We start from the raw sequence: 26378 nt of genomic DNA on the forward strand, positions 1-26378 counted from the left end.
GTGGACGGTAAGACTCTTATATGTCAAGTATTCAATGATGACTCCATTTCATAAAAAAAACTCATAAAACAAAAATAATTGAACGTTTTACTTTGTCAGAACATCAAGAGACAAGTGATGCTTTAGACCCTTAATTGTTGAGGTCATCGCTGCCAGATTACTCTATTAGAAGAAGAATACACACACATATATATATACTATTAATATGTATGTGTTGAAAAGAGAGAACTGAAATTGGTGGAAATTTTAGAAAAGTGCAGGCCATCTGCTTTAAATACTTTAGCAACGATAAATGGCTGATGAATTTGTACAAATCCAGATGTGTTCATGTGCTGATCTGATCATTTGTTCAGGCTTGACACAGCGTGAATTAAACGGCAAAGAAGGCTCCCTGGGGCTCCACACAGAGGAACCCAGATATTTTATTGTCTACTGCTGCAGATAAGTGAGAAAAGATGTGGTGTTGGACTGCCCAGGGTGATACCGAGAGTTTTTTGAAGAATCCCGACATGAGAGGAGATCGAGTTAAAAGAACCACTCTTTCTGTCTGAGTTGGCAGTGCACTGCCTTCCAACACCCAGCTGTGTTTGTTTGCTGTGAATTAGCAGGCAACAAGAGTCTACATGCTCGCTCGATATTACCCACGTCCCACCATAATTAGGAGGAGTGCACCATTAAAATACTTGTTGATAAAGCATCAAGTAATCATCTCTTTTTTGCACGTTTCAAAATGTATTTTTATACATGTGTGTTCCTCTGGAGTATTCTTTAGGATATAATCGCAGAGGCATAAAGTATATATAACCCTAAGAACACTGCTAAAGCTATCATTTAACATGTCAGGTCAAGACTGCAAAGCCACATAATGTGCTGCTATTATAATTTCCCCAATGACAGTGGCAGTTCTTCCTTAACATTCTATAATTATTGATCCTCTCCCTCCTCTGATGGAGATAATTACTATCAACCCCCAAACAATCCCTGTTAATCAAAGCAAATTTTGGAAGGAAAGCACAGCAGAGACTGAGTCAGGCTCTGAACATGGTCAGGTCTAATCTCAACCCCACTCACAACTATGTCATGGATCAAACAGCACAGGGCTCACAGGAGTAGGTGGATGGTTTCTGAGAGCCAAACAGACACTGCTGCTCAAACAGATGTTAGCTCTGCCACCTCTGATATCTGAAAATCTCTCCCACCACCTTCAACACAAGCCCCTGCTGACAACCGTCAGCCCAACTACACAGGAGCTCAATAATCGCATTATGGGAGCTTATTCTGTTATTATTTGTACTTTGTTTTGTTGTCTCTAATGAAAAAGGGGCCTCCACCAACGTAATCATAAACACAAAGAGTAAAACCAAAAAGGGGTCTTGCCAGTACTGATGATTTAAAGAGGTAAATAACACAGTTTAAAAAAGAATAAAATAAATAACACTCGCTGAGCACATGTTTGAAAAAAATTGATGCTGATGAATCTATAACCAGCAATAAAGCTAACAGCACAAGGAGGAGCGTTCGATGTGCAGTACATCCATGGGGCTTACAGAGAGCTAAGGCTTCAGAATGACTGCACATGAGGACTTTTAAAATTACACTCACTGCACTGGTTGCCAAAGCTAAAATACCAAAAGCAACACTCGCCCAAAACGTCTTGTCTATTAACTGATGAATCATAACCACAACTGGCATGGGCCCATTCGCAACTGGCACGTGAGGCTTCAGGCAAACATTTGTCCTTATGAAAGCTGACACTGTCACAGGGTACGCAGGGGGATATCAAAAACGAAAAGCTTTAGACGTGGACTGGCCTGTGGTGGCTTTAAGTAAAACGAGTATTAAAACTGAGCACATTTTTACCTAGTGAGAATAATTTGTGCAGAGAAAATCAGTCCACATCACTACACAGTGTACTAGGTATGGTAGGCTTTTATAATAAGAGGTCTTAGTTGAAAGCAAACCATGTTTATGCAAATTATACTGTATATACACTGTAATCATATGCTCGGGGAATATAGTCCTGCCAAGGAGAATAACACATAAAGAGATCAAAGGAAGTGATGTAGAGGGGACCATTTTTATAAAAACAAGTTTTCTTTAGAAGAACAAATTGTCTAGCTGCCAAGCCTTGTTGTTAGTCGACTATAGAAAACACACATTATGAGGATGATGATATGAATGTGCGAAAATGATTCTTAACTAGATTAATATTATTTGTGCTTAGTCAGAAAGAAGCGTGTCATCAATAACACGTTTCTCATCACAGAAATGGATGACATTCATCTCAGTCACACTTAATTATTTTGTACATTAAGCAGCTGCGTTTAATGTGGTTTCACACCAGTGGGCTGCTGCCATTTTTCCCAAAGTAAGTGGACCGAAGACTACAAAGCCTTTAATTAACATCTTAATTCCTCCCACCTCCTCCACCACACACACAAACACACACCCTGAAGTAATGAGGATTAGATGCACTGACATAAAAAAAATTAAATAAAATAACAGAAAAAAGTTTTCTTGTGCGAGGTTGATGATGGCCCTTCCAGTGTCACAACTCCAAAAGTCTGTTACCTTAACTCAGCCCACTGTCGCTCTGTTGCTGCTTTACGACACTTTCACAGGATAAGAATAAGATTCATTTACAGCAGTGCTCAGGAGAGGACCTCAGGGACCTCCCAAGATGCTGGCAGCAGAACTACCTCCATCCACAGCAGGGAACTAGGAGTCATTCACTGCTCCATTTATTTCCAAGTGAAATATAAAACACAATATGATGTTCAAACAACTGAACACCTGTGTTGTACCACTGTCCCATTTCAGCACGGACCATTTCCTCTCCTATATGTTGTAATGACATCAATGGGTAATCTGGGCACAGTCACCTCACTGGTGATTCTAGAACCGCAAATGATACTATGTAGTGAGGCATGTGGTGTTTGGAGCCTGCCATCTAGGTTACTCAGCAGTGTGAAGGTGAGATGAGAGAGGAGTGTTGGGCGGCATTAAACTTGAAATAGGCGACCTGTGTTCCCCCAATGCGCAAGCACAGGATGAGTCAGAATTCAATTAAGTTTAAAGGCATGCAAATCTAAAAAGAATCAGTCAAGTCAAGTGGCACTCAAGCTTAAAGCTCTGCCTGTGTAGTGAGTGGGTTCCCCCCTTTAATCAATCACATTTCATACCACATAATCACAATGACATGCCCTCTGTCAGAGGTCAGGCTGTTTGAACTGTGCCGTGTTTCTCTTCAGTCGACTGTAACAATGCAGTATGTTGGTGGGAGTAGTTTGTGCAATCGTGTGCTGTTTTAACACTGTTGCAGCTGTACATTTTCTACACGCTTCTGAGTACCAAGAGTGCTCTTCATCTGCCACTGTTCTGTCCATATCTTTAGATTGTTGGTGTATTTGTAAACTATGCTACTACGTTTTTAAAACAGTTTGCATTGTAGATATATCCATATCCAACTCAATCTAAACATGAGAAACTTTGCCCTTACCTTACTTCATTATGTTAATACAATCATCATAGCAGACACTGTGTAGATGTTAACAGTGAGTCAAGCAGTGCTGATCATGGACTCAGATTATAATCATTTCAAGGGAAAACTGTGTCTTGTACATGTTTTATAATCCCAATCCAGCAGTTATCACTCCACCAAAAGCTAATTTGTGTTCCTCAAAATTGTACATTTTGAAGTTTCTGCCAAGAAATGAAATGGCTTGGGCATGACTCTGTGAGATCGCTATGCTTATCTGGCCCTCCCAAATCTCCAGCCCTACGCTACACAATGAGTCAACTGAAATCAACTTCATTTATAAAACACTTTACTCGAGTGTAACCCAAAGTGCTTCACAGGACAAGAGAAAGATTAAAAAAACTACATTTCCATTTAGCGATAATTTAATAAAATAACAAGTTCTAATATTAGGATACTCATTTGAACCAGAGAGCAATTCTAAAAACAGGAATCTAAATAATATAAGATCACACATAAGCAGAACAATGAGAATGGTATTGTATTCTCTTTGTATCGCTTTACAACATCAGAAATATCAGAAAGCCAGCTCCATCCTCTCTCTAACATTTTTGCCACTAATTGATTGAGGAAAAAATAACAGCCAAAAATTACAGCAATTTTATTTAATGTCTTTGTGGTGTGATTGTAGATATTGTTTTTGCTTCAAAGCGCAATACAATTGAGAAGAAGTTCTGCCGCTGATGGCATGTGAGTTTAGCCTGGGCGAAAGCCGACTGTTGACTCCGTCAAACAGTCTGGGAAAACCCAAGAGGAATCCGTTTCCATGGAGGGTGGGACCTTACTCAGCAACTTAAATTCATTGGAGTTCCCTTAACCAATCAGTAATGTTTAGAAATGACGTTGGTTATGCGCCGAGGTTCATGCTTACTCTCGCGAGGCTCTAGCTCGCGAATCACGCTTCCCACATCCGCTTTCATTATACCGGTACCATTTGATAAATCAAACTTTTCCCAAAGCCAGTTGGAAGGAGAGCTACGACATCCTTGCCACTAACAAAATTGACGAGGCATTCCTCTTGCTCTTGTTTTAATTGTATAATGCTCTCCAGAGTTGAGACAACTTCATGGATAGCTTCTAGCGTCTCTTCTTCCGTCGCCATGTTTATTTCCGCTGCGGTTGAACTACAATTATATGGACTACAATGGACTCCGCGCGTGAGTTCTGCGTCACCACTTGCAACTGTTTGCTGATTGGCAAAACACTGAGCGAACCGAGGTAGGGGGATTTGGCCAGACTATGTGCGGAGCCAAAATCTTTGGGCGGAAGTACGTAGGATGGCGTCGCCAGGCTAATGTGAGTTAGCCCTGGAAACACTTTCACTCCAAAAGCAGATAAGGAATAATAAATGTTATTAATGAAATGTCCAGTTTTCATTTCTCCTCAACAAGAGAGTCAAACAAAATGATGTAAAGAAAGTCAGCAAAATATATTTTAATCTTTGAAGTCGTTGCTGAGTTGTAGTTTTCTTTGTTGTGTTATGCCTGGTTAGATTTTTCCCTAATTCTTTTTTTTTTTTTTTTTGCTGTATGGAAGTGGAATAAGTTGTAGTTTTTTTCAATATGTCATGTTTAGTCGATTAATTATCATACTTAATATTATGTTATTATATCTTATTGAATAAAGTGAATAAAGAACCAATTCTAAAAGAAAAGTAGAGGCTCTCAAATACAACTTGTGTTGTATCACTATCTTTTTGGTCGAAATTATTTCAAGTGATAACAAGTGGCCCCTAAAAAGGTCCCCCCTTCTTTAACTTCAGTCTAATTTGTGAAATAAGTCCAGTAACATTTTTGTTATTTGTGTATTTCAATGCTGTGACATCTGTGTATTACTCCTACTGCATGTCAGAAAGAATGATGGTACTTTTTACTTGACAATATCAGTTAAATGCACTTAAAAGTTGGATTATAATTGGATTCAAGACTTATATTCAATGTGTTTATTCTATCTTTAAAGTTTAGTCTCTGCCTTGAGATGACGTGTGTCACATAAACTTTACTAAATCGAATTCAACTAAATTTACAACTTTTTGAACAGGTAAATCCTCGTGAAAAAGAGGTTTTCGATAGGGCTGCCTGTCAAAGAGGTAATTGTCTCCCAAACTTTTAATTTAACTTACAATTAAATGACAGTTTGAACCAAAAAAAGTCATAATATGTAACATTGAAACAGTTCTCTTTGAATATAGACAAACAAAGTTATTCTTTTGGCCCGACTCATCAGTAACCTAGGTCTTCTGGATTTATCTTATCAGAAGTTAGAACCTTTAGGTTGCCTACGACTATACTACTAAAGTGTACTTAAAGGATAAGACCGTTTTTTTGACATTGGGCCCTTGATTTCACATTATAACATGATGTTCTACTCACCCCTGCGTGTTGTTGGTAATTTGGAGCTGTTCCGAAGATATTCGCGAGGCGTCTGGCTGCTCTCTTGAGATATTCGGCCATGAAACGGTTTCCTATGGGCAAGCTTATACAGGCACAAACTATGCTGTTTATAATTTATTAATTACTGTACACTAGCACTGATAACGTGGAGGTGCGTCGCTTACTTAAAAAAATCCGGGTTACTAATTTTGAATTTTAGCCGAATGAATAAATAGGCAGCAGGTCTGTGGGCTGTCTGTGGCAGTAGCACGACGAGGACGTCATAACACCCACTTTACGACAAAAAAATCAAAATTACAATAACCCGGATTTTTTTAAGTAAGCGACGCACCTCCACGTTATCAGTGCTAGTGTAGAGTAATTAATAAATTATAAACAGCATAGTTTGTGCCTGTATAAGCTTGCCCATAGGAAACCGTTTCATGGCCGAATATCTCAAGAGAGCAGCCAGACGCCTCGCGAATATCTTCGGAACAGCTCCAAATGACAAACAACAAGCAGGGGTGAGTAGAACATCATGTTATAATGTGAAATCAAGGGCCCAATGTCAAAAAACCGATCTTATCCTTTAACTGAGAAATGAGTACGTAAAATAGACTCATCCAGCTGAAGACATAATTTCTCACATGCTGATTTATTATATAGTATTAAAAGCCTTAAACTGAATTTTAACAATGCATCATTTACAAAGGACATAAATCTACAGAAAGAGAACTTTTACTTGAGATATTTTAGGTTAATTTTGTACTTTTTAATGCCATAATTCAAGAGGTAGGATTTTGACTGACAGACTTTGTAATTGAGTCTTTTTTTCATGGCTATGCTCTAATTGTCTAAAAGTCTCACTCCACAACTGTCACTACAGTATGTCTTTATTCTCAACTGCTTTGTGACGAAAGATTTTTAGTTCAGAAAGACTGCACATGGTAATGTGCTCATGACTGTTTGTGTCATTTCTAGTAACCTCATAATGCTCTCTGATTATCAGAGCATATAAGGAGGATGACAAATGTGACTGGATACAGCGTATCTATCATTTGTGTCGTGTGTGTGTGTGCAAACTCACCAACTTGCGTTGACACCAACCACAGACGCCACAAAGAGCCACCAGCCAAACAGCACACACTGTCACTGCGAGGGAGACCAGGAACACACTGAGGGACACTGAGCCTGAAGACACACACACACACACACAAAGAGAAGGTGGAAAGAGGGAGAAAAATGAGTGACGCTTTTTGGCATGCACAGATATTTTCTTCAGTGTGAGTAAAAGAAAAACATGGAATGAGCTGATTGTATGACACTGTAAATGTTGTCATGAGGGGACGACCCGAAATAAGCCCAGGCCTCCTTTTTCCACATTTAATTGAATCACCGAGCCGAGCTGCCGTTTTCAAACTCTGTCATATGAAGCTGAGAAATACAATCTCGTTGCTACCCACTTCGTGCCGGAGCATTTCAATACCTTTCCAATAAGAACCTCAGCCAGGCATCACTCAGCTGTGCACGCGTCACTGTCATGGTGTCACAGCTTGTTAACTGACAGGCTGAAAGTGAAGGGAGGGGTGAAGGAGGGGAGGCCGGGCTGACAACACAAGAGAGCTCATGATTAATGGGTATCAGTAGCTGCCCAGTGAGAGCTGTGGCTCTGGAAGTCATAAAAAACATCATCCACTGCTGCTCCTCTGTCTCAGTGTTTGTGTGCGCCATGAAGGACTCGCACATCAACAATCTGCTTTAGATTGGACATTCTCCATGTAAATAAAGTAGCTTCACTTTAGAGGACCAGGGTATACAGCCTCACTGAGCTTTGATGTTTATACAGTGGGGAAATGCTAATGTATTCAAATTTGGGATTTCCTTCTAACAATTGGGATTTCTAAATATACAGGGAAAAATGCGTGTCAGAATACATTTTCAGCCTGCTCATTGACAACAGCTGTGCCTTCCTTTCAAAAACTGGGTTTATCCTTTCCCCAAAAGCAGTCTCCTTCCCTTCCTTTGCATGTCACAACTGGCCTTTTCATGTCATTTTTCCATCATATCTTTGACTTATTCTCTTCTTTACAATGTCCCCAGGGCAAAGATCAGCTCAGCAAGGAGACATGCTGGCAGTAAACTGCTCCATTTGAAGAAAAGAAACCCTACAGCTTTCCCTCAGCCTTTACTACTGTTTTGGAGTCAGACTGAGTCCACTTAGAAACTAGAGGGCATGCAGAACAGCATAGACCAGACAGTACTTACAGATAGTCCTATAAAAATCAGGGAAAGCATGCTGCCACAAAAATTCCTTTAGTTTACATCCATCAAATCTTTTAAAAAGGAAATTGTGAAAACATTCTCTTGAATTGGATGAAAATGGCAACACAGACTATTCTTTGCCAACTCAGATTTTTTTGCAAATGACAAAGTGGGAAAAAGATTTGTATGTAAAAGAAATATCTGCACCCAACTTAAAATGACCAATGTAAGTACACAGTGTTGTTTCTCCTGCCAGTTCATGCTATTAATGATTTAAAACTATCATCTAACATTATTTATTAGTTGGTTGAAGCACACTTATACCCTTAAAAAATGTGTGTATTACCTATAATTCACATATACTGCAGAGTGATTTATAGAATGCAATAATATTTGATGCATTTGTGCTACCGGTAGTGCAGCCAGAAATATGTTCCTGCCCCTTTAAAACGATAGAATGTAACTTCTCAAAAAGCCCATTATGGAGCTCCCCCTACAGGCTTGGAGGTAATGTACGGTTACACTGTCGTAAATACAACACCCGTTCGCTTTCACGTTTCACGTTTGTTGACGAACCGGCGAGGAGTCAGAAGGTGCAAGCTATGTCGACCGAGAAGGTAAGAGTAATCAAATGTACCTGGGAGCGTGAGAGGGGTCTATTTGTTTTCGCGGTAGGTGTGCCAGAAAGCAAGTCGAAGTACTTCCGCTCAGCTCCCGGGCCGCTCCAGCAAAGTTACATAGCGCAGTTTTTCCAACTCAGACCCCCGAAGGGCATAGGAGACAGGCCAATCGTAATATTAAAATTCATTCTAGCCGCACAATTTTTTTCAAGCTGTTATTTTAAGGTAGAAATGTTACATAGTATTGCTTTAAGACCAGATGGTGATGTGATGACACTTAGCAGTGCCCTATGGAGTTTTACTGTAAACAAATTGCTGCTTTTATTCAACCAAATTAACTGTACATGTCTTTACATCTTAAGGTGTCAGTGTATTTCATTGCTCAAATTTGTAAAATTCTGAAGCCTGTGTTGTAACGCTCTTCTTCTTCTCTGTCTTTTTGTTTGTATGTGTGTGTGTGTGTGTGTGTGTGTGTGTAAGTGTGTGTATTTCCTGTATTTTTGACGGATAAGTGGAGAAGTATTAAACCACAGAACAAACAAAACCCATGCCCTTCAATAAATTAACTATAAAGTAGTAGTAAACTCCCAAGGCACTTTAACATGTATGGTTAGTTGACTACAGAGCATGCTTTGGGCATTGAAGAAAAAAAATACTCTCTCTGTGGTTGACTGTGACACCTAGGAGAAATCACAAACATAATAAACACTTCCTGAGTTTATCTCCTGAAAACAGCAAAAGACCCGGACAGTAAAAGAACTCTGCTGATCATGCTTTGATTGTAAAGATACAATCACTATAATAGACTTACAAGTGTTCCTTGTTATTCATCTGTCTTTTCCTTTTGTCAGAGAGACTGTTAATGTTAAGCCCCATGCATGAGAGGGTCAGTGAAACTCATCTCTTAAATAATGAATACCTCCATTCACAAAAGTTCATAAATAGCCACTATTCACCACTTGTATATTCATAGAGAATTCAACAAGACTGAGTCGATTAGAAAGCATGATATTAGCAGCGGTAGCAATGTATCTTAAACATGGAGAACTGGACTGTTCCCCAGCTAAGAGCATCTGTTAGCAGCAGTGCTGAGTAGCTCTGTGATGGATGTTTGGATGTGTGTCAGTATCCGTGAAAGCCAGCGGCTGATGGAGGGTCCTCTGAAGGTGCTCTCTCTGAAGGTCAGAGGATGGGGGTTGCAGGTGGATGCAGGGGTTTATTTGGCTTATAAGCTGAGTCAGTCATAAGGGCCATAGGAGTAAAGAGCTTCCAACTAAATTGCTGCATCCAAATAGGTAATGTAATAGACAGCCGGATTCTGCTTCCCATTTCATGGATGATACATCCTTTTTTACACAGAGCTGTAGCATGCCGGCAGTACTGAAGAATAAAATTATGGAAATACACTGTGTTGTGTGCTGGTATTTGGGAGATATGCAAATCCTCGATGGCTGCGGAGAAATGGTGGCATCATTAGAGTAAGAGAAGCCTGCAAAATATGCAGCTGTCACAACATTGGGGAAATTGAATTTATCTTTCCCATTGCCCAAAACTGTTAGCTTGATGTACTCCACCAAGTGAGGCATTGGTGAGGTGAAAGGTTAAAATAAGTGTTTCCATACTGAATATGTTCATAGAGAACCAATAATGTGACATGAACCGATCTTAAACCAGTGTTGAAAAATGGAGGTGGTGAATCACATCTGAAATGGCACCACTCTGTAAAAGTGACAAGTGAGGCAAACAAGCTATTGAACCCCTTGATCAAAAGCCTTTAGAAGTCAGAGCACTCTTGAACTTGAAAGTCGCTAGTTTGTTTTAGATTTCAGTGGCTATCTCTTTTATATGCACATAAAAGAGAAAATAAATGGCACTGAACTGGGGTGTGTGGAGCCAATGATGTTGTAAATGAGCTTGTAATAAACCCTTCTTACCGAAGGGAACAACAAAGAACGAATCAGGCAAGAGGTTAAATGTGGATACTTAACAAGTAAGGCGGACACAGTCTTTGACATGGAGTACACAGCAGCACTGGGTGTAACAAGCAATGCTGTGGTCACACAGAGTGATCCCACACATGTAGGTGGTCCACATGCAGTAAGCTAATGCTGCGTGTACACCAAGAGCGACCTCCGCTACCTGGTAACGGAGGTCGCTGGAGAAGCTTCGCTTGAGAATTTGCTTTGGTAGCTTTGGTAGCTCGCGACGTCACATTTAGAATGTTCAATTTTTAAAGGCTCCGCGGCTGTGCAGCACCCCCGCGAAAAAAAACAAGAGGAAAGAGAGGGCAGGGACACGAATAAACATGTTGTTATTTACAATTTGTTGTACAAGATATACATCACGTTACAAATGATGTAAAACTACATTAGGTACACCTGAGAAGAGCAGGAATAGCAGAGGCAGCTGTGAAAATAAACTAAATTCGAAATAAAATCCGAAATAAATCCGAAATAAAACTTAATTGCAGTGAGAAAGGTATGCGTGGGGTTACTACACTATTGTATTGAAGCACTCGACACGGCAATTGCAACAGTCTCAGGATTAAACGATTATTGTTTGGATAGGAACCAAAGTTTACACGTCTGTTTCCGCGAACCCCGCGGATTGTCGGACCCCTACAATCTGGGGATTGTCATTGGTTTTCGCCGAAACGCGTCATAGCTCATTACCATAATATTAGCTTGAGTTTAATCGCTGGAATCCGCTCTGGTAGCGCAGGTAGCTCACCCTCCATAGAGAAATAATGATTTCCGGCGCTCAGCTAGCGTAGGTCGCTCTTGGTGTACACGCAGCATAAAGGCGCTAGCATGGTTGACGCGTCTGTCACGGCGGTGGCGGACCGTGACGTCAAAATGACGTATCAGGCCTGGCGCTTCCCTTGAAAAGACGGCGCAGCGCGGTGTCGTGCACCAGTCGATTTTTGTAACTTGGCGGCGCCACCAACGAAAAACCGGATGGACCGTTGTGAGACCAGGCTCAGTCAGGAGGTGCGTTTGTACAGGCACCTGTACGAAACTGCAGTGAAAGAGCACAGGGAGCACATAAACTCCCAAAACTGGTGCACAGAGATGGGCAGAACTTTGGGGAAAGAGGGAGAGTTCTTTAAGAATGTGTGGAAGAAGCTACGGGACAGATACGTGAAGGCAAAGAAGAGGGCAGAGACTCTGTTGATGCCGGGGGCTTCAAACCTTCACCTCTATTAACTGAATTAAAATATTAAAATGATCCGAAAACTGCAGCAGTATCATTAATTACAGTACTCCTGCTCTTGACAGAGGCATTGTTTTCTTCTCCACTTTCGTGGTTGTAGAGTAGCGGTAACCTTCACGTAGCAGCGCCACCTCTGTGACGGAGAAAATTGCAACTACTGGCGCATCGACTTGCGCCACTATACATGGCGGGCACGAAATCGTGACGTCATCAACACCACTCGCGCTAGCAGACGCAGCAACCATGCTAGAGCCTTAAGGCAGGCAGAGAGGGCCCAGTTCTCAGGGGTCAAAGAAATTGCTAATTGGACGGATGCATCTGGAGCATTGTCCAGTCAGCAAAACTGCCAGACCGTATCTCTGTGCTCCAACTGAGGTGGAGAGGGCCGTCTCAGAAGCTCTGGGTGTAAAGCTCAGAGCCTATTCGTCACTTCAAAGTGTCCGCTTCATGTGTTTGAGCCTGGGTTCTGCTCACTTTGTTGCCACTGATCTACTGGGTAATCCTCAGATGTCAAGAGTCTTTGGAGTCAGTTGCTGCTGAGGCAGAAACTGTGTGCATCAGCAAAATATTACATACCAGCAGTCATATGCTGTAGTGCAAATGTCTTCGTGCTACCCTATAGTTTCGTAGTAGACAGCAAATAATAGATTTTTTTTTTGTTGTTTTTGCAGTTAGGTTTCAGGACAAATAACTAGGTGGTGGAACACAGCACACGCAAACGGAGTACCAACGAAATGTTTCTATTTGGCTCAGATGAACAAAACAATTTATGCGGGAAAGTCCAAAATCTAATCAAAACTGAATAATTGTGTTTCCAGGTAAATAATGCATTCATCAAACAGCTTATGAGGTGACATTTAGCACAGCGAATTCAAAGCTGTTAGCTATGACTGCTGCCGCATGCTGGAAGAATGACCTGCTGCCCTGCCATGTTTTATCCCCCTTACAGTGTTGTTGTAAACAGCCAGTCCAGCAAGGCTCAATAGGAATTTGCTTCTGACAGATGGCCATTTCAAATAGCATTGAACGCAGATGATAGACAGTTCTCTTCTTGATGCAGTACAACAGTGAATACCACTTTTGAATAGATATTGGTATTAAACTGAGAAATGAAAACACTGAAACAAAATGCCGATTTTCACAAGGTTTCGTGTCTTTATAGGTAAAGTTGAGTCAGGCCACTATCTCAATACTGCAGATCGGTTTTCTTTGCACTATGATACGAGGTAAATATTTAGATTTTACAGATGTAACACTTTTTTTTTTACAAATTATTTTAATCTTTAAAACATTACATAATTTGCATAAATTATTACATGCCTCCTATTCAGTGGAAATCTCTGGTTTGTTATCGGGCATTTAGGTATCCATTGGTGTACTTGAGAACAGTGAAAGTACATGCATACATCAAACAGAAATCCAGGGGGTTCATATTTTACAAGATCTTTGATAACATATTCATGCTTATTTATTAGTTGTGTTCCTGAGTGTCATTTATTACATTTTCGTTTTTTTCTTTCTTCATTAAAAGGGAAAAAAACAGGCAGAAGCTTTGGAAATCTGATTTTACAGCAGACACTGGAACTTCATGTGCAGCAAATCACAGGGATGTGTGGTGGATCTGTAAAATTTTGACAGGTGGAGAGCACCTGCGGTGAGAGTGAGTGTCTCATGCATCCCCTGTAGGCTACATGGAGCTTTGCTGGTTCTCTGGCCCCAATATGCTCACGGTGCCTGAGCTGCAGCACTCCTGTGCAGACACAGGTGCTATTTCACAGTGAAAGTGGGAGGACTGCCACCCACGACTGTCTCAGATTAGGGATAAGATTCATCTCTGCCCAGTGACAAGTCGGGCTAGAGTTTGACAGCAAGACATCATGTGACACATGCATGTTGTCACCTTTAATGTCACCATCTGTTGTGTGTCAGTTCGAAATTCAAGCCAAATCACACAGACAGCCGGTTGTAAAAACCGATAATGAGCTTTAATAACATATCTGATTCCGGATTTTAAAAATCCAAGTATGGAAACAAAAAGCACCGTAAACAGGCCGAAGCAGGAAACAAGTACAATGATAGAGAAAATGCTAGAAAAATTAAATAAGGAAGAAAAAAGGGAACGCTGGAAGGCATCTCAGAAAGAGCACAGAGGTAGTGCACAGACAAAATGATAAGGGAAGAAGCTACATTACAAATATATGAGTAGCTGATTTGGTGACACAACTGGAACAAATAAGTGTGTCACAGACAAACATAAATGCGGGGGAAAAACCTGGATGCTAGAAAGCAAAACCTACAATCACTATAACGCAAAACCATCACAGTTAATGGGGGAACTGATAGTGAGTCCCATCAATCATTTCTTATGGCTTCATTCTTTGCAGGCATAGATGCTGATTAACCGTACTTTATAGGAACTAAAGCTTCAGTTCTCATAACTTTAAGCCAGCATCAAGTTTTTCAACAAAGTTTATTCATTGTCAAAAGTCTTACTAATTGAGTATTATCTTTTTTAAATACTGGCTGAACAAATGACAAAGCTAACATTTTGGTAGCATCTATCTCTCCCATGTCTTAGATAATAACTTTATACTGTATGCGTGGTCTGATCTATCACATTATCTATCTGTGGCTCAGGAATAATTTTCTCCCCCGGCTCTGCCTCAAAAAGATTGAATTAACTGGCCTGATTGAAATAAATTACTTGAATGTGTAAGCCAGAAAGAACCATTACATTTACGAAAGACACTCTCACTTGCCTTCTAACAAGCTAACTCGTATTTGTAAGTGCCCCTATCTTACACGAGGCAAACATTTCTGATGGATTACAGTCGTATATCACAGAAGAACTCCCAACACTACTTCAACAGATGTTAATTCATCCACCTGCTTCTGGAGGTTAACTGAGTGCTAGTATTTGTCTTTTAGCTTAGTTTATCTGTCAGCAACGAAAAAATAATAAATCATGGATTCACTTGCGCATCAATTGTAGCTCTTCACCTCATGTTCCTCGGGCCAAGAGTGCACCCTCTTCAGATAACATGTTTTCTATTAACTTTGCCCACCTTGCACTTCCTGTCTGTCACATTGGGACGAATGGCTGCTATATATTACAGACACCTGATGAAACTGAATGAGCTTCTTGTGGCCCACAAGCTTCGGGGTGTTATAGATGCTTCACACAGTCACAGACGAGCTATTATTCACCAGTCCCACTGGTGGCCTTGACTTTATTGATTGAAGTTTACATCGTGGCTGTTGATTCTCTGGAGGTGGTCTAGTGTCCATCCCAGTAATGAGCTTCTGAGCTGTAAACTAAGTCAACCATGGCCTACCATTATTCCAGGTTCAGGCCCATTAAATTGTCTTGTACATACCCCACTGTATTTGTTCTAAGGAGGGTCAGGGCTCAAAATAACCGTTTTACAGGAAACTTAAAGTACACTTCTGCCCTCGTGCCTTTTCCCACAAATTTTCAGTTTGCTCACCATAACCCAAACTGATCCTCACCAAAGCTCTGAAGCTAGGGTTGTTGTATTTGTGACACTTTCCATTTTGAAACATAAAAGACTGATGCTTAAGCTAACAGGTACAAGGTAAAGAATCAGCATCCTCATCAAATAATGATAAACGCACAAGTCATGGAAGAAAAGAGGTCCCCTTTTGACATTAACATGTAACACCTATTTAGCAAAGGAAGTGAGGGACCACAATCAAGCTTCAGTGCAGTAAGAAAGCTTGTTATTGATTTCCATCATGTGTCACTGAGCAGCTTCTTTAATCGGGCATACAGTTCTGCTGAATACATTCATAGCCCCACATTATTTTCTTTTGCCCTGGAAGGAATACCCTGTTAATGCTATGAGCAGTTAGTCGGTCTACCAAACATGCTGATGATTTAATCTTACAGGACAGCAGTTCTGCTCACCTTTTTTCTGGAGACACCAACCTTCAACCTGACAAGAATAACAACAATACTGCTCCACTGTGTATGGGAGTGTGTGTTTTTCAGAAAAGCGATGGCACCATCAGTCTCGGAGGGATTCATCTGGTCACCCTAGTATTCTAAAGAATGAAGGACAGGCTTGTCATGATATCAGATTTTCAATATATGAACATTTTGACCAACTTAATTCATTATAGCTACATTACTGTAATGTCCGTGGGAAATGTAATATTTGCTATAATTTAAATATGTCTTTAACTTTATTCATTATCTGTTCTAGGGGGAAATTATGCACACTCAACATTCAAGATGATGCAATATCAACATTTGATTCTTTAACATCATGGTGATCCTTAATACTACTAGCATACATATGTTAAAAAGAACTATGACTTGAAACAAATGTTATTAATTAATTACAACCAGAACTGTATTTTTTTCCAAACCACGTAGTTTTGGTGCCTAAACCTAACCAGCCACAGACAATAAAGCTAAACTCAATAAAACAATGGTCCCATACAGGATGCTAATCCCTGTTTCCTGAGGGAAATCTTGTGTCACATTTGATGAAATATCTCAGTATCCACATCCAGATTAAAGCCCCATTCACTGTCCGAGACATAGCATGTTCTTGAAGACCCAGCTGTCAGGAGTGAAACATTGCTGTAATCAGATGTGTCTGCATTCATCAGATCAGGGCTTTGTGACAATGACCAGATAAAGCAGAACCCACACCGGTCCTCTTCCAGAGCTTGGTGCATTTCCGACAAAATTCACCTCAAAAGTTGTTGCTGATCTATACAACCTCAGTATTGCAAATGTTATACTGTACTTTGTTTCTGTAAATACTCATGTGAGACATTTAAAAGCTAGAATAGTTTGTTGTTAAGTTGTGAGGATAAGTTGGTATTACTCTGACAAATACTGAATCCTGCCTTGCCTAGTGTTTCCATTTTTTATGTTCCAGCATTCATTAAAGCCCAAAGTGGTTATAGTTGTGTGCCAACCATTAATCCTGGCTCATCTCATCATCTCATCAAAACCCACTCAGTGCTAACTTTCTATCACCTTCCGATCTACTGCATCCTACTGAAACTTCTAATTTATTGAGTATCCGATTTACCATCTGTGTTGAAAGTTGCCATTTAGATTCAGCCTTTCTGAAAGTGTGTGCATGCACATGTGCTCATGGTTGCACACATTTACAGGCCCATACTCTTCCACTTGACACGGCTTAAGCACAGTGCCATGAGTGGGATCCCATGTACTTTCATGATGTGAAGAAACCAAGAAAGTGGAGAAAAAGCTGTGCAGGAAAAAGCAGAGTGGGAGTAAGGGAAGAGAGACTCAACAGTAATGCTATTGAGGAGCAATTTGTGAAGCTTGTGCATATGCATACAGGCCTACAGTCCCCATCTGCCCACATCATCAGCTCACTGCTGGTGACATCAACCAAGACAAAGAGGTCTTGGATGCTCCAGATGTATCATGTGGGTGGTATTATGAAATCTAATTCAAGTTAAAGTCAATTGTTTATTTCCTGAGGCTACAGAATAGCATGTATTTATTGTATTTGTGCATGTGTGTGTACACAGACATCTGCACATTGATATCTATGTTTAATTTCTAGTCCTTACTGTCACGTGAAAAATATTAGCCTAAATATTCATGTCATTCAAAAATGGGAAAATAATTATTGAGGGTGTAATTAAAGTATTGGCAGGGCAAGTGCAACTTTAATTGAATGACAGCTGAATGACAGTGAAACAGCCTCGTCTCAGCATATCCATTATGGTTTATATGAAATCTCTTCAGACACAACAAAACTACACAATGAGCTTAGTTTGAAGCATTTCATACGATTACTTTTGTCTGTGCAAAAGCTCATAAGAAAATATCAAAACATACCAAGGAAAATTAATACATTTTGATTCATGGCTACCTTTGCTTTTCCATCCATCCATTTTCTATACCCACTGAATTTCATTTAGGGTCACGGGAGGGGGCGGTGGGGCCTATCCCAGCTGTCTTTGGGCGAGAGGCAGGGTACACCCTGGACAGGTCGCCAGTCCATCACAGGGCCACACAGAGACAAACTAGGCACAAAACCACACATGCTCACACTCACTCCTAGGGACAACTTAGAGACACCAATTAACCTAACATGCATGTTTTTGGATAGTGGGAGGAAGCCGGAGTACCCGGAGAGAACCCACGTATACACGGGGACAACATGCAAACTCACCCCAGCTGGGAATTGTCCTGGAACCCTCTTGATGGTGCTAACCACCACACCACCGGGAAGCCCTACCTTTGCTTTTCTTCATTAAATTAAAGACAGATTGTAAAAAGCATTTTATCACCTGTCTGGACAGACCAGGCAGTAAAAACCCTGCAAACCAGAGCCTCAAGCTACAGGTTAGAATATTGACTCGGCCACAGCCCAGCCAAAGTTTTCTCCCTGTTAGACTCCATAAAAAAGCCACTAAATGATCGACCTCAAGTGACCCAGTGTCATCCTTGTGTGTGTATCTTGTGTCTGTGTGCCTTGTCCATGTATGCCTTTGTCTTTCTGCAATACAACTCACATTCCCTGGAGTCAAATCCTCACACTGACTAACTTTGGTTGGTATGATGAGTGATCAGTTTCCCCCGCCTGCGACCACATCCTTCTCACAACTGGTGTCAGGAGTTGCTGATAAGAGGGTGATGAACAAGTGTGCGGAAGTAGTGAGGATGAGCAAAAGAAAAAAGCTTTCTTTGAAAAAAATAATGGGTCTGGTGTCTGTATGTGCAACAGGCTGCCAAGCTATAATTCAAACTGTCATATGACTACAGGATTGGAGGGCGTGGTGACTCCATGACATGGTGCACTGTATTTGTTCAGTGACTGCTGCTCTCATCAAATGGAGCAGAGAATCACCTCCATCCTGCAGGTGACTTTTCTCATCTCTGTGCTGTGCATTATAGGTAAAGCTCTAATGTGGTCCTGTCCTCTTTAGTGCAGTAGACTGAGCAGAGGCCCCAGGGACAACACTGTATTGGCTATGTGTCAAGAGAAGATTTAAATACCCCTCTGCTTTTAGACTCCAGCTGGAGAGACACCACAGAAAATAACCCTCATTAGCATCAGCCAAAGTCAAATGAAGGGCAAATTAAAGTAATGAAATATATCCTATCTCATACAGTTTAATATATGTGCTTCCTCTAACTTAAGAGTCAGATTCCTCTAACACTTTACATTCAATCATTATCGATAGAAATGAATAAGCAGAATATCTGCCAAATTGAAGTTTCAGTTTTTTTCAGACAGCCAGCTCTATATAAACATTATTTGCTCTTTGTAAGCACAGGGTCATCTCGGAGAGTCCTTCAGCACCGCTGTCTGTTGCGTGACAGCTCATTGATGTGTTTCCTTGTATAACTGTCTACTATTTACAGCTGGGTAGTGCCCAGCAAACAGAGACTTATTGACGATGCCATGCAGCCGCTCCCCTGCTCCAGGATACAGTTGGAAGCTCATGGGAAATAGAGTTTTCCACAGCCACTGGTCCTTATGGTCTTCACTTCTGCAGGGAGGAGTCTGTAATTTTCCTTCCACATTAACTCAATTATACAGCACCTGAGGACATTTAACCTAGCACTGTAATAGCATGTCTTAATTCTTTCTCACAAGCACATTAACACTAACTGTTATGGCAATACAAGGTTGACACTCACACATAGGGGCTGTTACTGTAATCAATTTAGCCTCTGTGTTATAGTTAGACAGTGACCATGATACCTGCTCTACTGTATCATGCATGTCACAGTTTGTCACCCCAGCTAATACAGTAGGGTTTCTCATCTGGCGAGCAGGGCAGCAGACAATTAATGACAGGCTTGGCCACCATTAAACTCTGTGTTACACACACACACACACACACATGCACACACTCTCCCACACACACACCCACACAGGGCTCTCGCAACTACTTGACATTATCACCATAATATCATGACAAGGATGTCATTTGACTAACTATTGCTGGCCCAGCTGAAAGGGGGAAATAATACAGGGAGTGTGTGTTCTGGCTGGAGAGGAATTAAGAGTGAGAAAGGGAAGAGATTTAAGTCTGGAAATCACACACACGTACATTTCTCTTCTAGCAGAGCAATAATTTGGGAAATAGTATTTCTACTCAAAAAAATACCAAATTAAATATGCAGTTTGGCTTTCCATTAGTTTCTCAATTTGCCCTTGATGATGCGCGATACTGACCAGGCAAAATGCAAAACAAGTTGTCACAAACAATCTCACTGGCACTGAGACTATTATTTATTGTAATTAGAATAAAAAACAAAGGCACTGATCAAACATGATCCGTGGTTGATTAATCAACTCAACTTCAAGGAGCTATAATTCTCGTTATGTGTAATGGCCCAGATGGAATAGGCAGAGAACAAGTGATGCTATTGAGGCACCCTCTCAGCTCTGTGTCTCTATGAAGCCTGTTAGATTACTAAAAGGACAAACAGGGCAGCTGTGTGATTTATATGCAAACTGACCTTTAAGCCAATCGAGGGGCTCTCGAGAACACTTTCACAAACAGTCTCAAAACAGTGGTTCCTGCTAAATCAGATTTGATTGTATTGAACAGAGGTCTTTCCACTTCAACCTTCCTGGCTCCTCAAATCACGTCACTTAAGAAATAACTTCTGCTCAGTCTTTTGTTTGGGACTGTGTTCAGTTTGGTAATGAAAACTAAGAGGACATTTCTGTCTGTCCTAGGACCGTGGTTTTAAGGCAATATTGCCCAGTGAGGTAGCCCTTCCTTTTGCTTAAGTTTAAAATTGCATAAACATTTATGTTTTCTAGATGATGGGTCTTACTAACGTTGGTGTTTTGCTCAAGCATCTCTGGGCATAACCACTACTTATCAGTCCTGCTATAATTGCTGTTGACTCTTAAGCCATTTTTCCATTGTGTGGTACAACTGGACACTTCTTGAACTGAATATTTTTTATTTCTTCTCTTTCCCGTCTACTTAATGTAGATGGTATCAGCAATTGTTTATCACTGCACAATATGTAAGTTTGCTGATACAGAGGCTCGAACTGCCAATTCAGAATTTTTATTAGACAATAAGTTGTCATAAAGATAATTGTGATTAACTATTTAATTGTCTTTCTTTCTCTTTTGGTTGGAGCTATTATGTTAGGAGCCCATTAATAATTCATGATGATGAACATAAAAACATATCTGTTTGGCTTTAAGGCTTATTTGTATGTCAACTCTATGAAAACAGATGTGGCATAATTGAAGATAATTATGCCACCATGATCACGATTATCTCAAATAACTGCGATTACACAATAATTTGGTAATTGTGACAGCCCTAACATAGACAGGACACAAACATTCTGCGTGTGTAGTTTGTGGCCTGCTCTAAGCACTGAAGTGTTTGACATCTTTTCTCACTTCCAATCTGCGGAGGAAAAGGCATCTATGAATCGGAACTCTCTGTTTCTAAACAATTAAACATGAAATGCACGCACATGGATAAGATGTCAGTGCACGCCAGCATTCTTATTATGCCCTCAGGGGAGGACCCTCCTTAACTTAGCCTGCAATGTTGTCATCTCAGTATTTGGTATCAGCCCAGCTCACTTGGACCGTCAACTGAGGTGATAAAAAAAGAATTTAGCTTATATCAGATACTGCCTACAATGGGAAAACTTCAAACTTCAAAAAATTTCATCTAGTTGGTCATGGATCAGGTTGCCTCACATCACAGACACTGTTACTTAAAAACTGTATTATGTCAAAACATGTTAATGCTGTTATGAGACCACATTTGCCACTTCTATTTGAAAATAAGAGCCTTGTCATTAGTTAATGGAATGGTTGGCCACAGCTCTCTTGTTATCTAATGGCAGTATGTAAAGTGGTTGGCCTTATACCTTTTCAATACTAAGTGATGCACGGATGAAACGTAAGGTTTAGGGGGAGTATGTGTGTGTGGGTAGGTGTCTGTGCCTGTTAGTGTCATAGTCAGATGTTGCTCAGCTATGCTCAGCCTTTGGATGCAGGGTGATTCACCAGGATGTTCTGGAGGATTTCTGTGTGGGCTTACCATGATGGAGAATGGGATCCGAGACAAGAAAGAATAGGAACGAGGAACAGAAGGGAGGACTGCACAGAGCACACACTGTGCTTCACTTTGGGGCTTGTATCTTTGTCTGCAACAACTGGTGCCACTTCAACAATGTTTCTGGGTGATGTATAGTTGAGCAGTGGAGCGGTAGTAAGCAGACGATGCCATAACATGTAAAGGTTTTGGGGAGGGGCATAGGGGTACAAAGTGCTATTCCTCTGTGCATCTGGGTTGAGTGATTGTGCAAACCTCTGCTCAAAGAGCAGTGCCCAAAATAGGATGAAAATAAGTAGAAAAAAATATATAAAATACAGAGAACTGCCAGCATGCCCTACCTCCAGGCTGGGCTAGTTGGGGGCTGGCAGTTCTTGAGGCTGTCGAGGGGGGAGGGAGAGTGGAGCGTTAGGCTGGCTGTGACTATGCACCCTGGCTGGAGGAAGACAGCGAGCAAGCATGGGCATGCAGGCCTACAGATGCTCCCGGCTTTTTATTAGCCTGCTTTCCACTGCAAAGCCAGATAATAACCAGACAGAGTTTATTTATTACACATTTCACCAATTTCCTCATTGAAAATAATTAAAAAGAAAGATGAAAGCCAACCAAGTTATGATTTGTGAAAAACAAATAGTGAAAATCAGAAAATCCACATGTTTCGTGCTACCAAATAGATTGGGAACAGGTCCAGACTAAGCTAGAAATTGCCTCTTGACACCCAGTTGATTTTGTTTGTGAGAAGCTGCAAGTGCTCCTGAACAGAGGGACACATTTCTGCTCTGCTACAGATCTCTTGTAGAGAGACAATAAAAGCTTTTCTGTACTCCCCCTAAACATGAGGGGACATCAAAACATTGTCCGTGCTTTGTGCAGGTTGTGCAAAGTTGGAGTTGATGTCCCTGCCTGCAATCAGGGAGGTTTGCTTTCACACTACACTGAATATGCAGTCACATGCATCACTGACCACCACTTCAAAGCTGTTAGAGCAATTTGATCACAGGAGATCCTCAAAGCTGTTTGGGTGCAGGAACACCTACATAAAAAGCTGACCACTGATGATTTGAGGTGCATGTACAGTTGTACAGAGGTATTACACAGCACATATGCTAGGTAAATTCCCATTAGGGCTTAACACCCAGGTATGAAATCCTAGCAACTCGTGGAAATGTGTTTTCAAAGTCTATAACTGAACTTGGAAAGCAGTTATCACTGCATTATTGTCGTATCAAATTTCAGCTGCAGCGGTTTCCAACAATTATATTCCAATCTAAATCTTCGGCATCTAGAGGTACACCTGTAAGCAGTCATCTTGCCTCCATCCTAACTCAAGTGCACAGTCACATTCAACAAGTGGAGCAATAAATCAGTCTGATGTTACATCCTAACACCCAAAAGGGATGCCTGAAACCACTGAAACAGATATCCAAAATAGATATATGCTTTGAATTCATGTTCCCTATTCGTGCACACAGTTACAACATCAGGTCAGGAATAAAAATTTGGTCATGTGCTCAAGGAAATCCACTTTAAACTTGTTTCCCTAAAAACCAATGCATAAAATTATTATTTAAGCCTGGCATGATGTTCTTTCCACTTAAAAAACAGTATACTCATAAGGGAGGTTGTTGTTTTACTATGATGCTTCCTTACAATGTAAATAAAATAAGAGTCTGAGTAAACCGTTATTTTATGGAGCTTCATGTTTGGAACTTCATTTATTGGGAGGAATCTTGGTTACCTTGTGATTTCAAGGTGAGGGTGAGCTTAACTCCAACCTGTCTGCGTCTTCACCTTCCCCACCACCTTTCATTCATTTTTCATTTTTCGTCCACTGTTCCACCTAAAACCAAAAGGCCCCAAATACCTGCTTGTGATCTCTTGGTAGATCGTAAACTAACAGGAGTTTTTTTTATGATCTACGACCAGGCAGTCACATCTGTCTGTAGCACATTACACAAAGAGCTGCTGCAAATGGTGGGTTATAAACAGTGGGAAACGGAGCACAGCAGGATGCATTTAGAACAATAGGAGGAGAGTGGAACAGCCGAAAGGAAACAAAATGCATTTTCACGGAACTTCCTGAAGCAATTTCTTGCTCTCGCTACACACAACAAATTCCCCTCCTCTGCCTGCCATCATCTGCGACTTAACCAATCTAATTGTCTGCTTCTTGGAGGTAAACTAAAGTGATACTGACCAGGGCTTTATGAGATGCAAACATAACACATAGTTAAATATTTAACACAAATAGCCTATTATAGCTTATTAATATTTCAGAAGGAAATGGTTGGAAGGGTTGAGTGTGGCTCTGATTTGGATTTGGATTGAACCAGACACTGTGCAAACTCTGTCAGTGCTAAATGACAGTATAGTGTTACCATTATCAAACCACGGTTTATTGTTTTTTTTACATCGGACAACATGCAAAAACAACTTGAGGGGATGACAGTAAATACAACAGATGAGTCAAATGTGCCACTCAGTGTACATATTAGGTAATATAGACCCATGTACAGGTACCGCTATGTAACCTTGGGCGATTCGTGTTTTATGCATGACTCCTTCTTAGTATATGAGGCTCATGTCAATGAACCTTGAATGAACAGCCCTTAATCAGGTTTGTCAGGCGCTCTAAAAAGGAGAAAGACTGTCAGAAGAAGCTTGGAGCCACATGCCTGTCAACCCTGAGCCATGTCTGATGTGCAGTCACTGCATGTTTTCCTTTGAGCCAGAGCCTGGTTGGTGAGGGAACTCACATGGCAGAAATCGTCAAATATTAACTGGATTTTTTAAAGTTATTGCCTGACCTGCATCAGTATATTGTCCGGCTGCACCGTTTTTATCTCCTCTTACATATTACATGCTAAAGGCTTCTTTTTCCCTTTTGCCCTAGTTTGTCCTTACCTCCTCTCTCTGTTGCTTTATAATTAAGAAGTGTTTTACAGAGGGAGAGTGCACACAAAGTCAAGGGCAGAACACGTCAACGCCAGAAAGAAACGCTGCCAGATCCTCTCTGATAGCTAAATGGCCGAGTGAAAGATCATCATCATCATCTCGTTCCTTATCATGTGGGAAATTACATATAACACAACATATTAGGCTCAGTGAGTCTTTACCACCCGGCTGCTCATAAGCAGTACTACCAAGGAGGAATTTGCACCCGAGGCAGGACGCATAATGCATACAGCAGACAGGACGATACCATGACAATCATATTGGGGTTTAAGCCATTCAGGCTTCTTGTTTTGATTATGTAATCACCATACTTTTTGTGTGTTGACAAGCCGAACTGTATCACAGTCCATTTCAGGATTACTCTGTTTGACCTGCATGTTTGTTCTTTTGGGCTGTGCAGCAGTTTTTCCGAAGTATCCTGAGTGCAGGGAAAGGAATGTCAAGATTTTTCTGTTTACTTGTGCAAATGTGTCTGAGGGCATTCAAGCATGTGCCAACTCTGTAGGCAAATAGACTCCAAGAGCGGGCGACCAAATATTGAAATATCACCCAATGCCAAGACTATTGGAGTGTATAATTCTTCGCCTTTTATGACTCATTAAGAGTATCAATTGCCCCTCCCAAGCCTGAGAGCCATAATCACTGAAAAGGGTCTTGGGGCTGTTGGCATTAATCAATGAATGTTGCATAAATGAAATACTGTGGTTGTAGAATGGTGGTATTGTTAGCATGTGAGTGTAGAGCGAGATTTTTCTGCTGAGTGTGATATTTGTGTACCAGTGACACAAAAGGCATATTTTAGCTTTGTAGCCCAGACCAATCACAAATGTACTGCTTGGACGAGTTGGCCCAATCTGGTGTGTCTCAGCTCCACTGAGTCCAGGGCTGAGCTCTTTTAGCTCACTCCCATGCATGCACAATTGCTTGCATCCAATTCATTGTGCCCTTCCAGCTGCACAAATTCATGCCAAGCCAAACAGGGGACGATAAGCTTGCGACCACAAAAAGTTTAATGACGAGTGATAGAGATAGAGATGGAGAAATCAAACGAATTCTTCCAGCTGCAAGTAATATTTTGACTTTCTGTTTGTGTTCATAACAGGTATTTAGTCATTTTGAAAATATTCAGCGAACGAATCCCAAACCCTCTAATTCCTTTGAATCTGCCCACACACACAGACACACACACGCATATCCACTTATTCCCATTTTATGATCAGCCATGTTAATCCATATTTAGGTTTAGAGATGAGGCACCGTGCATTTCTTTTGTCTGAGTCCGGTTTTTCCCACTTCATCTGTCCTTCCAGCTTGGGCTCTTTACTTTCTGTCGCTTGCTTC

The 26378-nt window shown here is 40.9% G+C and overlaps 1 protein-coding gene across 3 annotated transcripts in view; it reads right to left on the bottom strand.

Moving 5' to 3' along the window:
* The window catches only part of syt7a (synaptotagmin VIIa), an 87753-nt gene that overhangs the window by 47997 nt on the left and 13378 nt on the right, over window positions 1-26378 (bottom strand). For all 3 annotated transcript variants that reach the window (XM_075469995.1, XM_075469994.1, XM_075469993.1), the window contains exon 2: window positions 6998-7101. In XM_075469995.1, coding sequence (XP_075326110.1) covers window positions 6998-7101 — 104 coding nt within the window. The remainder of the gene's footprint in view (window positions 1-6997; window positions 7102-26378) is intronic.

This window comes from Odontesthes bonariensis, chromosome 7 (assembly GCF_027942865.1).
Source record: "Odontesthes bonariensis isolate fOdoBon6 chromosome 7, fOdoBon6.hap1, whole genome shotgun sequence".
Taxonomy (NCBI): domain Eukaryota; kingdom Metazoa; phylum Chordata; class Actinopteri; order Atheriniformes; family Atherinopsidae; genus Odontesthes; species Odontesthes bonariensis.